This window comes from Eretmochelys imbricata, chromosome 8 (genome assembly GCF_965152235.1).
Source record: "Eretmochelys imbricata isolate rEreImb1 chromosome 8, rEreImb1.hap1, whole genome shotgun sequence".
Classification (NCBI taxonomy): Eukaryota; Metazoa; Chordata; order Testudines; family Cheloniidae; genus Eretmochelys; species Eretmochelys imbricata.
Window position 1 is genome coordinate 75,408,204 of NC_135579.1, and position 16,782 is coordinate 75,424,985.

Here is a 16,782-nt window from a genome sequence, read left to right on the forward strand (position 1 = left end):
ACAGGTTATTCCCAGACCTCTTTACCAGGATCCTCCTTCAACCCTACTGTACTAATTGCTCAGTGGTTTATGGGCTACTTTTAATATATTGCCCAGGAAATATGAAGCCATCAGATCATCGTTTTTAGCAGAATCCCCTACTCAGGACTGTATTGAAGAACTTTAGAAGGGAACGAAACGCTGCAGTAGACACACTGATACCTGTAGCCCCTGCTCTCGCAATAGTGATGCAAGACTGAAGCAGTATTTTATCAATTTGTTTCTACAGTAGGGAAAATTCTTTATCATCTGTTTATTTTGACAGATCTCTGCTACCCCCAAAAGCCATATAATAAAGATTAAGCCACCTGGAGACATTCTAGGGAGTGTCAGTAGAGAATCCTTTTAAAGTTCAGCAAAAAGTTTTACTGTTACGTAACAGGGCATCAGTGGAGTGAATTTTTATCTAACTATTCTGAGCTTTCTAAATTAAGCGATTTGTCCCCGCTACTAAACTGCAGGGAAAGTTAAGCCTTTTCAAATGTAAAGTCATTGGCTTTATATAGTCTTGGTATCAGATACAACCAGAATGAGAACTGGATATCCATTTTTACTTAGCTTTATGTAAATTGTTAAGTGAATCAACAAACAACAAAGTGTACCCAGAAAAATAGTCACACTAACGTTTGCATGCAGTACTATTTAGATATTAACTAGTGAACAAATATTACATTCAGTATTACTTTATTTTGACCAATATAATCTGAAAGTTCACATATACATTTATTTCAAGTGTATGCCCCTGATCTCAGTTACATTTCTAATAAGACCATACATACTTTGTTCTTGATTTATGGATTTTGAGCCAGCAACTCCACCAGAAACATTGTTTTGAAGAATATTTAATTTTCCAGGTTCTTTGCCATCAGTAACTGGAATGTCCTGGAGAGATGAATTGGATGCCTAGGAGAAAATTAAGACAGTCTTCAAAATGTACTCTGATCAGTTAATATGTGCAATGTTCTATAGTATTTATCTAACAGAAAAAGGGAATTTCAGCAGTGGGTTATTTCAGTCTATACAGGCTGGACCTGCAAGGACGAAGTAGATTTAATCCATACTGTAGTCAACTAAAGTAAATTCTACGTAAGCAGGCACTTTGACTTAGTAGCAAGTACTGCTGAAAGAAAATCAAGTGGGGGACAATATGACCGTGGTCCAGATTCCCTCCTCCTGTTCCAGGAAGTTTGCACCACCTGAGTGGTGCTAAGTGGCAGAATCAAGCCCTAGCTGGCCAGCTGAGAATTCCCCCAGCATAGGGGAGTTCAGCTTGTGCAAAGTGTTTTACTGGCTCCTAAAACTGTTACCCCATGCCAGAGTAAGGGGCAGGGTGGAGCACACCTGCACTACCTTCATTCTCAGCCGAGTATGTTCCTGTAGAGGTTAAACTGGCATAAGATAAAGCAGCCCCTATGTTGGGCTGGGGCTTTCACAAATGCATCATGAGAATTAGAGAAGGTGTTACTGGCTCTCTACCACCAGGCTCAGTGCAGAAGAGGAAGAAAGCCTATCTTTGTGTAATGGAGACTCTGGGCTGGAGAGTCTAAGAACAAAATAGCACCACCGAAGAGGGACAATATATTTAGCTGTGATGCTGGGAGTTCCTTTCCTAGACCTGAAGAAGCGCTCTCTGTGGCTTGAAAGCTTGTCTTGCTCACCAACAGAAGTTGGTCCAATAAAAGGTATTACCTCACCCACTTTGTGTGTCTAATATGCAGGGACCGACATGGCTACAGCTATATTCTGTAGCATGGAAGAGGTGCATTTTAAGTCTTTGCACTGGAGAAACTTCAGAAAGTAAAAGCTATTGAAAGCTTGGGTGAATCAACTGTACCTAGACCTGTTTGGAAGCATGTTCACCTAACTATCTTCCTAGACAAGTTGGGAAAGGTTAAGCTGTGACATCAAGTCCAACTCAAAGGAAACTATAGAATTCAGCATGACAGTTGAGGGCCCCCATCTGGAGACTCCTCAAGGGTGGATTATCCAAGTCCCAGGTTTTATTTATTAAATCATTCTTCCCTCAAAGCTCAAGGAATTCTCCATATTTATCTTTTAATCAAAAGATAAAATCATGTGGAGAGGGGGGAAAAAAGCCAGGCCTCAACTCATACCATCTTCACTGTACCATACGGTTGACAAGAGTTTAGTATGATATTTCCAGAGACGGAAGCAAAAAAGAAGAACTAATGAAGATGCTGTGATTATATTACAAGGTAATCTTTGCTTTCTGAAAGTCAGAGTGATCCTGTCAGCTTTATACTTTCAGCAACTATGTTAGAGAATATGCATTAAAGAGAGACAGTTAAGCTAGTTATTCCTTCAGCTGCAAAGCTTTTCCTTTCATATTTTGGCATAGAAAGCACAATCCAATTCCTATTAAAGGCAATTAAGTCACTATTTGATTAATGGGAATTAGATTAGCATTTCAGTGGTTCTGTATGGGTCTAATCAAACTCAGCCAACATTTCCAGGAAAACAGAAAACCTTACTCCACTGTTGTATGAATACAAGCCTGAAGTGTTGCAATACTAGGTCTACTTATTTTAAAGGACAAAAGGTTCGTTATATGAAGATACTTGAGAAATCTATTTGTAGATAAATCAGCATAAATAATGACAATTCACCTCTGTGGCAATGTGAGTAGGCTGGCTGACAAAAGGCTGGCATGTCTTTGGAATATTTTGAGGCCTTTGCTGTAGGGGTGTGGAGTGCAGTGGAGATATAACTGTGATTATACCTGAGTGGAGGGGGGAAAAATGGAAATTAAATGTGCAACTTCCCGTAATATACAGAGTCAACAAATCTGTAACCTATACTCAAAATTAGCTCAACAATATTTTAAGACACAGAATAGCCAAGTGTACATTCCAGCTAGATACCTTTTGGGACAGTCATCTATTTTTAGTTAGCTTCCTAGCTGGATAATCAGCTAGCAACTCATTTAGATTTATACCAGAACTGAAGAAGGATGATTTTTGGGGGGGGGCAGGTCATTAAATATTTGCAAGATAGCTTTAAGGTAAGAGATTGGATATTCTTTCCTTTAAACCCAGCTTTACCAATGCAGGATTATGTCCTTTTATCTCAATCTTGAGTCACTTTTTATAGTCACATTACTCTTTTCTATTTTGCTGTTTGACAGTAGTAAAATGACACTTACAAAAACCACTGTATCTGAAGTGTTGGTAGACTGCATTTCTGCAACCAGGATTCTGCTAAGTGTTGCTTGACCTCCATGACATAGAACAAAGGGTGCTCAACACTACACATGGAAGCTATTGCAGGGTCTCTAACCTAACACTTCCCCCATCCTACCTCCCAGCAAACTCCAACAAAACAAAACAGGAATTTTCTAGACAAGACCAATACCAATTTTTTTCTCCTGCTATAATGACAGTCTCATGTCAATAATAGCCATTTCATTTTCTGGTGTAAAGATTTTACCTGAAGGAGACAGCATGCTTTGTTCAGGTAGTTTAAGTGGACTACGTTGCAAAAGCTGAGGCCACTGTAGTATTTTAAGAGAAGGCTGTGTTTCTGATGATCTTTGATTTTGCAAGCTACTAGTAAAAGAAAATGAGGTCTGCACTTCAGGAATAGCATTGCAGGATGTCTTTTGTAAAGACAGTGGTATTTGCTGCAGGAAGATTTAAATGTAATTAATTTTTTATATTTACCTTGCATTTGATAAAGTTAACCCTTTATACCTCTTCAAGTTTTCCCGTTTCCACCTGGGCATTTGAAAGTGATCTACTTCTCTTAAAAATACAATACAAATAATATCTGATGTCACTGGTGCCTATAGTATTTGTTAGGAATTCTATAGGTTGACAGCAGAAAAATGTACCCATTTAAATTAACAATGATGCACAATTTAAACTGAAGAAGTGGCATTAACTCCTGCTGTCTGGTAGATACTTTGGTAAATACACTATATTCTGACTCAGATACCAAGTATACGACAGAGAAAGTTGTAGAGATAAAGACAAATTACATTTAAGGCCCAGCCTGGTGGCATAGGAGTAGCATTCTGTAAGTCTTAGTTTTACCAGGGAGAGACCGAGATATATCAGTAGCATGGCTCTCACTGTGGAGACACGTGAGCACCTGTCTTGCAAAGGCTACTCACAGTGAATGAAGCTAAGCATATACTTAAGTCTTTGCAGGATCAGAGTCTGAGTGAAAGGTATATTCTAAGAGGAGGTCTTGCATCTATAATGGAGGGTGAATAAACAGCAGTTGAATAAAGGCGTCCAGTTAAGTTTGCCACCTGATTTTCCTATGTGGTTAAGTGATCTGCTCTGAAAGGAAGAGCAGTATATTTGAAGCACAGGAGCGGTACTCAAACTCTTCCAGAAAGGGCGGGGGGTGGGGGGAGGGATTGAGTCCAGTGAGGGCAAACTGATGTGGAAGTTTTCTTGTAAACGTACTTTGAAAAACTAGCTGCCGCCTCTCCTCCCATTTGGGATCAGAGTACATTGTGAAGGATGGGTATGGGCAATGGGAGGGTCATGGCCAAGCAGGTGCACTGGTATATAAGATGGGTATTCACCCAGGAGTGGAGTAGGTAGTTTGTTTATTTATTGGAAAAAGAGAGCTAAAGAGTTTTATATATTTAGTTTCATGTTAGGCTAGTTCCTCTTAAATCCTGCTCATTGTTCAGATGATGCTGTAATGTTTTGGATACTTCCTACATCTGTCACTATATCTGAACGAATATTTTACTGGAAGATTTGTGTGCTTATAGCGAAGATAAGACCTTAGTGTGCTTAGCATGGTTTATTAGGTTGATTCACTTTAGTGTGTGAAGGGTAAGACTGTGTTAAAGACACTTAAAAAAATAAACCTTGTTAACCATTTTTAGTTAAATGTTGCCTCCATATTTCTCCCCTGTTCCCGCCTCCTCCCCCCGTGTGTAGTGAAGTAAGATCCCCAAATGTTGCTCCCACCCCAGCAGCTGGGCGAGGTCTAGCCAGAGTGTGTCAGCAATATGCGTAACTTTGAACTTCTGCAGCAAACAAACTTTGTTCCTCCCTATGAGTGAGGTAAACAAAATTAGAATCAAATTAAATATTCAAAATTTTAGTATCAAACAACAGAGAACAAAGCTATTTAAGTGATTTCAGCAAACAATACTAAGCAGTGAATGACAAACCTTTTAATCTAGATCTAAAGTTATATGCATTCTAACAGAAGAGAAATGTGAATTTACCTCCATTTGTTCTATAGAAGTCAGACCATTCTGTCTGGTTCCATTTGGCTTTGAGCCTATTTCTGTAATCATAAAGTGAAGGGAGAAACTCAGGTATTCACATCTGTTGTATGGATTCACATCAAGACATTTTTAATCTGTATTGCAGTAGCACCTAGAGGTCCAAGACCCATTGTTGTGGGAACTGAACAAACAGGCATCCCTGTCCCAGAGAGCTTACTCCTGTTCACAGAGTTAAGCATGTGTAACACCACTGAAGTCAATGGGACTCAATGCACAGAATTAGGCACACATATAGGGTCCTAATGGGATCTATACCTTAGCTGCCATTGCCATAGAAGAGATGAGGCTATGGTATCCTGGCATGCTCCAGTAGCTGGAAGCAGCCCTAGACAGCTAGCAGCCTCAAGTATGTACCCATCCAAGACCATAGGTATAGATTCAGGGCAGGTAGCCCCTCCTGCTGCCAGAGGCATGCTCTATTTTTAGTGCGCTAACACCTTTGTGTCTCCTCGAGCTGGAAGTTACATCACCATCTCAAAGTGTAGACATGCTCTTAGAGTATCCATTAACTAGATCCATATTTTTATTTCTGATGAAATGGTAGATGAACACATACTGTATTACAAAAACTGATTAACAATTAAAATTAAGTGTACGTGGCTTTCAGAATAGATGTTTTAAATCAATGACAGCATATAAAATATTTAAAGTGAAAGGCAGCTGCATTCCTAGCTGAAAACTTGCCGTACCAGTGGACTGCATGTCAGTTTTCAATTAACAGCGTGATTTCAAGTTCAAAATACATTCTGTATGTTTTTAGACTACGTCTATTTTTACTTAAAGATTGTCATTCAGTATATGTGAAATGATTAGATATTTGAAGTAGTGACAGATGGCTCAGTAAAACAAAACTTCTAAATGTAAGTTTAAACTGCAAGACAGAAGTACTGTAGTTTGTTGGTCTGAGAATGCCACTAAGAGTCAACACCGCCTTGAGAATAACTACCTATATTTTGAACGTAGATGCCTATATAAAACTGGCTGAAATGTTGTGCCAGTCATGAAAATTAATTCCAGCTACAAGAGAAAAAAATCCTTTACACTAAAGAATGCGCTTCCATCTTCCAGGCAACTAGTGTAGTTTGGAAGAGCCCAGACACTTTCAAAAATTCTGAACTTGAAGTTCTGGTTTTAACACGAAGACAGAGGTCAACTCTTCAGTGCCGGATATTATTGTCATTGATAGGGTGACCAGACGTCCTGTTTTTAAAGGGACAGTCCCACATTTCAGCCCTCCTGCAGGTGTCCTGACTTTCTTAAAAATGGGCAAATTTGTCCCATATTTTCTGTCTCCCCCCAATCAGTACTGGTGGGTCTTGCTGCTGGCTCTTGCTGCTGGCTGTATCCCTGCTCGCCAGCTGCCCATCCACAGGTGGTGAGTGGGAGGGTCCAGTGGCTGATGATGGGGGTGGGTGTACAAGGCTGGTGATGGGGTGAAGCTGCAGCACACAGGGGTGGCCGCTGCCCCTACTGGTCCATCAGCTCAGCCCCCATTGCATGTTAGCTCTTAGCCAGCAGGGCCTCGCCCCCGTCCCGTTTCTGGCCAGTGCTGGCTGCACTCTGCGGCCACTGGTGAGTGCAGGCAGGCACTAGGCAGCGGCCAGTTATCTGTCACCTCTATTGCCCACCCATCAGCCCTTTTATGTGATCCCTCTCTCACTCTCCTCTCCCTGCTTTGTCCCTTCATCCCCTCCAGCCCTGCTGCTCCCCCATATCACCCCCACTAGCTGAGCAAAGAACCAGCCCCTGGTCGGAATGCTCAGCTTACCAACAGCCTGGCTGGCAGGCTCCTTCTTTCCCCCACTGCCTCTGGCTGGGCCAGCACCCCATGAAAGCCCAAGACTCTCTGGCCTGGGCGCTGGCCAGTAGGAACCAAGCTCTCTGGGGCTTTGGCACATGCACAGAGCTGGCACAGGGAAGCCTCTCTGCCCCTCAGCTAAGCTCTGGAGTGGTGGGAGGCGGAGGGGGCCACAGTGCACGGGAGCAATTTCCAATCTGTTCATGCCCTGACCCTGCAGGATCGACAGCAGCCCCGCCCCGGGAAGGAGCTTACCAGCCTCTTCATACGTACACCCACCCTGGGTCCTTCCCCCAAGGAGCCTGGGGCTGCTCCGCCCCCGAGGAAACTCTGCTACTGAGACATCTCTCTAGCCAGGTTTGCTGAAGCTCCTTCAGCCAGGTTCCCTGGGCCCTTGTGCACAATTCATCCTTAGGGCTTAACCCCTTCCTGTAGCCAGGGGACAGGAGACAGCTGGGTTTTGTCAGTGGCCATTAGGTGCCTTTGAACACTGTGCGGCAGGAAGGGACAAGCTGCTTCCAGCCACAGAAGGAGTGGGAAAGGAGAGGAATGGGAAAAAAAGAGAGAGAACAAACTCTGCAAAGACATGGGCCAGGTCATCCCTTCCTCTCCCCTCTGGCTGGGAGCAGCTCTTATCCCTTCCCTCCCACACAGTGCTGAAAGGCTGCTGCTGGCCACATTCTGGTGTGAACCCTGGCAGAAATTGGCGGGGGGGGGGGGAGCATATGATCCTGTGTGCCCCCTCCCATGTGTTGCCTTGGGAAGGTGCAGCACCGGGGGAGGCGGGTCCAGCCTGGGGGCCCAGCCAGGCATGAAGGGGCAAAGCACACCAGGCAGGGAGGGGGTGTGGGGGTCAGTCGGTCACCCCATCGTGTGTGTGTGTGAGTGTGTGTGTGTGTGTGTGTGTGACCTCTCCTCGTGTGAGCCCAAAAGCCTTAAAGATAAGGCAAATAAAAAATCCAACTATGCAGTATTTCTTTTTAACAGGGGCTCAGTCAACTTGATGATAATTTGAACGTTTGTGCTGCATGGTTCTGATTGATTGCCGTTGAACTTGCTTGAATACGAATAAATTTTACCAGGTGTCCTGTGTTCAGCATAGGGAAATATAGTCATCCTAGTCATTGAGTGTTCAGTAAACTGCAAGGGTGAGCATTTTATGCATAACAGTGTATGTATCAGTCCTTCAGAGGATCTCATCATGTATAGCAGCTTTACCTGCTATTTGAATAATTTTAAGTTTGTTCCCCAAAATCAGTGTACAGAGAGTCTAAGACATGGGCCACTGGAAAAATGGGCTATGTTAACCACCACTGAAACCTCCTTCTTATACTAGATGCTTACACATATTATTGGGAAAAAAAGATTACATGTCAGGAAAAGTGTTATTTTCCCAGTGTAAACAGGGCCTAAACATTGAGCAATGCTTTAATTACAGTTTGAAAGAACCCTGCTATATACATTTATATTGAACAGTTTGAAAAGTTCAAAGAACTAATACAAGTCTCATTCTTCTCCTCCCACAGAGATATGCACCTCATGTGTTACAGTAGTCAAAGACACTCACAATCTTGCAGCAATCTGGGATTGTTTTCAATCCAGACTGCACTGCGAATTGCATTTCAGAATGGAACACTGTAAAAACAATTTCCATTAACTCCAGCTTTGTTTTTTTGGGAAAACATTAGTTTGAAGTATTATCATTAGAAATGCTGTTGGTAAGAGTTTTAGGTACTACACCAGCCCTCATCCCTCCAGACCCATTTATTTTTCTATTTCTTAAAAAGAGTTTTGCTGCTGTGTTGTAGGCCTACATACAAACAAAATATTTCTATAGTCATCCAATTATAGTAACTGTGTTGTTACAAACACTTAGGCAACACCATTTTTAGACAAATATGAATTAGATAAAAGTATACGACAAGTAACCTAGAATATAGTTTGTGACAAGCTCCAGTACAGATACTTACATTTTGCTACTAGAAGTTTTCATTCACAATTTCAGTTTGCTACTTAAAAAAAAAAAAAAAAAAAAAAAGAGTACATTTCTAGAGAAGTTTTATCCGTAAAAGAGTTTCAGGTATTTCTACTTCATAGCATTTGACTAGCCTATGGCACCCTGGAACATACAGCAAGTCAGTAGGCCTAGAAGTATGCAAAGTGAAGCTTCTTTTGTAAATTCTGTATCTCAAGAGGCAGAGGCGATACAATGAGGTTATCTGACCTGATTCAGAGTCACTGGTATCCGAGGAGCTAGAATCACCGCTAGTGCTGCTGCTGCTAGAGTCGGAGGAGGAGCTGCTGCTGCTACTCTCACTCAGTCGCCTTGGTCCACCAATAATCTTTGGTATAGGGTTATTTTCAGCTGCAAGATAAGAAAAGGAAGTCCATATAGCACTGAAAGTCTTATGCATATATATGTTAAGTAGGGCTGTCAAGCGATTAAAACAATTAATCATGATTAATTGCACTGTTAATAATAGAATGCCATTTAAATATTTTGGATGTTTTATACATTTTCAAACATATTGATTTCAGTTACAACACAGAACACACTTAATATTTATTTTTGACTACAAGTATTTGCACCGTAAAAACCACCAAAACAAACAATATTTTGCAATTCACCTAATACAAGTACTGTAATGCAATCTCTTTATCATGAAAGTTGAACTTACAAATGTAGAATTATGTACAAAATAAACTGCATTAATAAATAAAACAATGTAAAATTTTAGAGCCTGCAAGTCCACTCAGTCCTACTTCTTATTCAACCAATCGCTTAGACAAACAAGTTTGTTTACATTTGCAGAAGATAATGCTGCCAACTTGTTTACAATGTCACCTGAAAGTGAGAACAGGCATTCGCATGGCACTGTTGTAGCTGGTGCCGCAAGATATTTACATGCCAGATGCTTTAAAGATTCATATGTTCCTTCATGCTTCAACCACCATTCCATAGGACATGCGTCCAGGCTGATTACGGGTTCTGCTCGATAACTATCCAAAACCATGCAGACCAACACATGTTCATTTTCATTATCTGAGACAGATGCCACCTGCAGAAGGTTGATTTTCTTTTTTGGTGGTTTGGGTTCTGTAGTTTCCTGCATCGGAGTATTGCTCTTTTAAGACTGCTGAAAACATGCTCCACACTTCATCACACTCAGATTTTGGAAGGCACTCCAAATTCTTAAATCTTGGGTTGAGTGCTATAGCTATCTTTAGAAATTTCACATTGGTACCTTCTTTGCATTTTGTCAAATTTGCAGTGAGTGTTCTTAAAACGAACAGCATATGCTGGGTCATCATCTGAGACTGCTATAACATGAAATATATGGCAGAATGTGGGTAGAACAGAGCAGGAGACATACAATTCTCCCCAAAGGAGTTCAGTCACAAATTTAATTCACGCATTTTTAAAAAAATGAGTGTCATCAGCATGGAAGCACGTCCTCTGAAACGATGGCCAAAGCATGAAGAGGCATATGAATCTTTAGCGCATTTGGCATGTAAATATCTTGCGACACCAGTTACAACAGTGTCATGTCAACACCTGTTCTCACTTTCAGGTGACACTGTAAACAAGAAGCAGGCAGCATTATCTCCCATAAATGTAAACAAAACTTGTTTCTCTTAGCGATTGCCTGAACAAGAAGTAGGACTGAGTGGACTTGTAGCTCTAAAGTTTTACATTGTTTTGGTTTTGAGTGCAGTTATGTAACAAAAAACCCACTATATTTGTAAATTGCACTTTCATGATAAAGAGATTGCATGACAGTACTTGTATGAAGTGAACTGAAAAATGCTATTTCTTCTGTTTATCATTTTTGCAGTGCAAATATTTGTAATTGAAAATATGAAGTGAGCACTGTACACTTTGTATTCTGTGATGTAACTGAAATAGATATATTTAAAAAACATCCAAAAATATTTAATAAATTTCATTTGGTAATCTACTCTTTAATCGTGCAATTAAATTTGTTTAATCATGTGAGAGCCCTCGCCTGAATGCATCTTGTCACATCCTTCATTACTGACATAGCTTATGCTTTGATTCCTTCAAAGTACTAACTCCAACAGAATCCAGCAGTGGGTGCTGGAGAGGCTGGCATTGATGCAGATTCTTAGGCTTGGTCTCTACCACCAACTTGTGATTGGTATAACTACGTTGCTCAGAGGAGTGGAAAGTCCACACCCCTGGCTTACACAGTTACACCGACCTAACTCTCGCTATGTCAATGGGAGGGCTTCCACCATAGTCCACCTCCAAGAGGCAACAACTAACTAGACCAACTGGAGAAACTCTCCCATCAGTGTAGGGAGGGTCTTCACAAAGCCCTATGGTGGTGGTGCTGCAGTGCTGTAAGCGTAGACAAGCCCTTACCCAAGCAATGGCCCCTGACCAATGCATTCCAGAAGTATTAGACCCTCTGTGCTGATTTACTGTTGAATTTAATCTGTTGACACTAGAGTTCAAGAGAGCTTTATGCCACTCTCCCTGGACCCCACTGCTCTGAGACTGCTGGGTGAAACCAGTGACCAAGATATTTCTTATGTACCATTTTTAACTGCACACTTTTTGCAGGCACTTGACTGTGTCTTTATCATCTTAAAGAAGAGATGAAGGAGGTGGAAAAGAACCAATTCAATATTCACACCACCACACCAGAATAGGATTTGAAAAAGAGGAACATGGTTAAATGAAACTTTTTCCTGAAGCATTTTCTATTAGCCATGATCAGATGCAGGATGCCACACAAAATACAGACCTTTGCTATGGTGCAAGTGGCAATTCCTGTGGTCGGACTGGCACCCTACATTGCTTGAGAGATGCGAACGCCATGAAGTACAAGATAACTTTGTTAATATTTTTAGAAAATGTTACAGAAAAGGTTCTGTAACAGATGAAAAAAATAGCTGACCAACAAAAAATTACTGTTGTGGTGTAGTTGAGATAATATAGGAGAGATCTCCCACTCTTGCAGGTTAAAAAAAAGTGACGACTGGCAACTTCTAGTGCCGCTAATATTTTAAAAGGAAGAAATACCACCAGTTATATCAGAGTACAGACGTCAGGAGGAAATCTCATTATAAAGAACAGAGCAGTACAACTAATGGTCACATTACATTTGCTATTTTGCTTTTTAGGGTTTAACTGCCCATTGACATCAAGCAGCCTCTTTTCCAACTCTTGTTTTTTCTCAAAATTAAGTTCTTCTTTTGACTTCTCTGGTTTCTTCACTGTATATGAAATAAAGAGAGACATTAAGAGCTACATCAAGAGCTACATCCAAACCCAAAATAAATTCTAGTTAAACATATTGTGTAGAGTTTATCCATGATATATACACACCATGTTTTCTTGGTCTTTTCCTTAAACAAGCCATCACATATTTCTCTAGTTCTCTAAGTGTCGATGCTTTTAAAGTTTCAAAGTCTATTTCTATCTCATCAGGATTAGAGTTTCTCAGTGAAGGCTCTCTTGACTGTATTATATATACCACTTTTCCAAGCTTATCTCCAGGAAGTTTATTTATGTCCAAACTCAACTGCCTTTTTTCATCATAATTCATAGGCTTGGCACTATCCTCATCTTCTGATTTATGTGCCAGTGAGACTTGCTGCTTTGTTTTCTTTGACTGACTACAAGAGAGAGAGTTTACTGCATTGAGAGCAATTTAAAATAATTTGTCACCCACACAACCCTCACACTTACATATTTAAAGACAGTTTTTTCTTCAATTTCTTTTTTTGCTTTAGCTTTTTCTTCTTTTGATTCACATATTTGTGTTTGGATTTCTCTTTGCCTCTTTTCCCCTTTTTAGACTTCCCTTTTTTCTTCCTCAGCTTGGGCAAGGAGGTTTTGGCCAATGCCCGCAACTGCTGATGAACAGCTTTAAGCTGTCAAAGAAAAGAAGAAAGGAAACTAAGCATCTTGGTAGTCATTACAGGAAAAATATTGGGAAGGGAAAAAACTGGTCCCGAAGGCCATGGGAGAGTTTTGGCAGCTGGGCATGGATAATAGGGTGTTTACTCAGTTGTGTAACAAGATTTTGGAAGGTAGAACAAACAGGATGAGGGGAGCTTTGGAAAATGGGTGCTTGCATTAAGAGGGAGAACATTTGTAGCAGCTACATGTGCACATAGGGGTTGTCTCTTGCCTCCCAGACTTGCAAAAAAAAATTGTCTTCCTGCAGAAACATCCCAAAGCTCTTCTTTAGCATGAGGAACTTGGGGCTCAAGTGTCTCAGTGCATCACTTGCCCACCTCCTGTGAGATGTTTCTGTGAAAGGCAGTCTAGAGAGGATGTTGGGGCAGAGTCTTCCACATCATAAGTCCAAGCTATTTTGAAGTCTTGTAGTCTGGCCAGACAGTTATACTGAAACCAAGACAAAGTGCTGGCTTCAACAATCAGCTGGAACTATATAACACCTGCAGAGATAACACTCATGTTTTGTCCAAGTTTAAAAAAAAAAAAAAAGGGCGGGGGGGCAGATTACACTGCATAGGGATTAAAAGAGGAAAGGATGGATAAGAAGTCCCATCAAGACACATTAGCTCGACAAAAAGAAAAGGAGTACTTGTGGCACCTTAGAGACTAACCAATTTATTTGAGCATGAGCTTTCGTGAGGTATTTTGGAAATATTCCTTGAGTCGGAGACATCGAAAATAGGATTCTAGGTCACCACAGAACTGTATCATGTTCGTGGGGGTGGAGGGGCAGAAGGAGAGGCCCCGAGATAGAACAGCTGCTTCTGCTGGGCTGAGAGTATAGTTGGATAGGTTAACAATATTGCTAGGTGGGTTATCAACTGCATGAAAAAACTTGTACAGATACAGACAGACATCATCTTCCTTTCCAAATGCAAACAGATTGCCATCGTACCAAAAGGACTGAAGGTAAAAAAATCCATTACAATCTACATACCACACAGACTATGCTGACAGCTTGTGCCACACGCTCTCAAAGAAACTGCGGAATCACCTGATCAACATCCTCTACAGCAAACAGGGAAAGATTAAGAATGAGCTCTCAAAAATGGATACTCTCATAAAAAACCAACCTTCCACACAAACTTCCTCGTGGCTGGATTTTACTAAAACTAGACAAGCCATTTACAACGCACACTTTGCTCCTCTACAAAAGAAAAAGGACACTAAACTTTCTAAACTACTACATGCTACAAGGGGCCACAGCAATGGTTCCCTCAACCCACCTAGCAATATTGTTAACCTATCCAACTATACTCTCAGCCCAGCAGAAGCAGCTGTTCTATCTCGGGGCCTCTCCTTCTGCCCCTCCACCCCCACGAACATGATACAGTTCTGTGGTGACCTAGAATCCTATTTTCGACGTCTCCGACTCAAGGAATATTTCCAAAATACCTCTGAACAACATACTAATCCACAGAGGTCTCCCTACCAACACTACAGAAAGAGGGATTCTAGGTGGACTCCTCCTGAAGGTCGAAACAGCAGACTGGACTTCTACATAGAATGCTTCCGCCGACGTGCACAGGCTGAAATTGTGGAAAAGCAGCATCACTTGCCCCATAACCTCAGCCATGCGGAACGCAATGCCATCCACAGCCTCAGAAACAACTCTGACATCATAATCAAAAAGGCTGACAAAGGAGGTGCTGTTGTCATCATGAATAGGTCGGAATATGAACAAGAGGCTGCTCGGCAGCTCTCCAACACGAGTTTCTACAAGCCATTACCCTATGATCCCACTGAGAGTTACCAAAAGCAACTACAGCATTTGCTCAAGAAACTTCCTGAAAAAGCACAAGATCAAATCCGCACAGACACACCCCTGGAACCCCGACCTGGGATATTCTATCTACTACCCAAGATCCATAAACCTGGAAATCCTGGGCGCCCCATCATCTCAGGCATTGGCACCCTGACAGCAGGATTGTCTGGCTATGTAGACTCCCTCCTCAGGCCCTACGCTACCAGCACTCCCAGCTACCTTCGAGACACCACTGACTTCCTGAGGAAACTTCAATCCATCGGTGATCTTCCTGATAACACCATCCTGGCCACTATGGATGTAGAAGCCCTCTACACCAACATTCCACACAAAGATGGACTACAAGCCGTCAGGAACACTATCCCCGATAATGTCACGGCTAACCTGGTGGCTGAACTTTGTGACTTTGTCCTTACCCATAACTGTTTCACATTTGGGGACAAGGTATACCTTCAGATCAGCGGCACTGCTATGGGTACCCGCATGGCCCCACAGTATGCCAACATTTTTATGGCTGATTTAGAACAACGCTTCCTCAGCTCTCGTCCCCTAAAGCCCCTACTCTACTTGCGCTATATTGATGACATCTTCATCATCTGGACCCATGGAAAAGAAGCCCTTGAGGAATTCCACCATGATTTCAACAATTTCCATCCCACCACCAACCTCAGCCTGGTCCAGTCCACACAAGAGATCCACTTCCTGGACACTACAGTGCTAATAAACAATGGTCACATAAACACCACCCTATACCGGAAACCTACTGACCGCTATTCCTACCTGCATGCCTCCAGCTTTCACCCTGACCACACCACATGATCCATCGTCTACAGCCAAGCTCTGCGATACAACCGCATTTGCTCCAACCCCTCAGACAGAGACAAACACCTACAAGATCTCTGTCAAGCTTTCTTACAACTACAATACCCACCTGCAGAAGTAAAGAAACAGATTGATAGAGCCAGAAGAGTTCCCAGAAGTTACCTACTACAGGACAGGCCTAACAAAGAAAATAACAGAACGCCACTAGCCGTCACCTTCAGCCCCCAACTAAAACCCCTCCAACGCATTATTAAGGATCTACAACCTATCCTAAAGGATGACCCAACACTCTCACAAATCTTGGGAGACAGGCCCCAGTCCTTGCCTACAGACAGCCCCGCAACCTGAAGCAAATACTCACCAACAACCACATACCACACAACAGAACCACTAACCCAGGAACTTATCCTTGCAACAAAGCCCGTTGCCAATTGTGCCCACATATCTATTCAGGGGACACCATCACAGGGCCTAATAACATCAGCCACACTATCAGAGGCTCGTTCACCTGCACATCCACCAATGTGATATGTGCCAGCAATGCCCCTCTGCCATGTACATTGGTCAAACTGGACAGTCTCTACGTAAAAGAATAAATGGACACAAATCAGATGTCAAGAATTATAACATTCATAAACCAGTCGGAGAACACTTCAATCTCTCTGGTCACGCAATCACAGACATGAAGGTCGCTATCTTAAAACAAAAAAACTTCAAATCCAGACTCCAGCGAGAAACTGCTGAATTGGAATTCATTTGCAAATTGGATACTATTAATTTAGGCTTAAATAGAGACTGGGAGTGGCTAAGTCATTATGCAAGGTAGCCTATTTCCTCTTGTTTTTTCCTACCTCCCCCCCCCCCCCCCCAGATGTTCTGGTTTAACTTGGATTTAAACTTGGAGAGTGGTCAGTTTGGATGAGCTATTACCAGCAGGAGAGTGAGTTTGTGTGTGTATGGGGGTGGGGGGGGATGTGAGAAAACCTGGATTTGTGCTGGAAATGGCCCACCTTGATTATCATGCACATTGTAGGGAGAATGGTCACTTTGGATGAGCTATTACCAGCAGGATAGTGAGTTTGTGT

General features: G+C 42.0%; 1 protein-coding gene across 1 annotated transcript in view; it reads right to left on the bottom strand.

The window, feature by feature from the left end:
• Positions 1–16,782, bottom strand: part of BRDT (bromodomain testis associated) — a 44,884-nt gene that overhangs the window by 11,575 nt on the left and 16,527 nt on the right. The window contains exons 8-15 of the mRNA XM_077824063.1: positions 12,835–13,019; positions 12,472–12,761; positions 12,246–12,359; positions 9,340–9,480; positions 5,255–5,316; positions 3,487–3,679; positions 2,667–2,779; positions 819–942 (exon numbers count right to left, since the gene is read on the bottom strand). Of these exons, the coding sequence (XP_077680189.1) occupies positions 819–942; positions 2,667–2,779; positions 3,487–3,679; positions 5,255–5,316; positions 9,340–9,480; positions 12,246–12,359; positions 12,472–12,761; positions 12,835–13,019 (1,222 nt within the window). The remainder of the gene's footprint in view (positions 1–818; positions 943–2,666; positions 2,780–3,486; positions 3,680–5,254; positions 5,317–9,339; positions 9,481–12,245; positions 12,360–12,471; positions 12,762–12,834; positions 13,020–16,782) is intronic.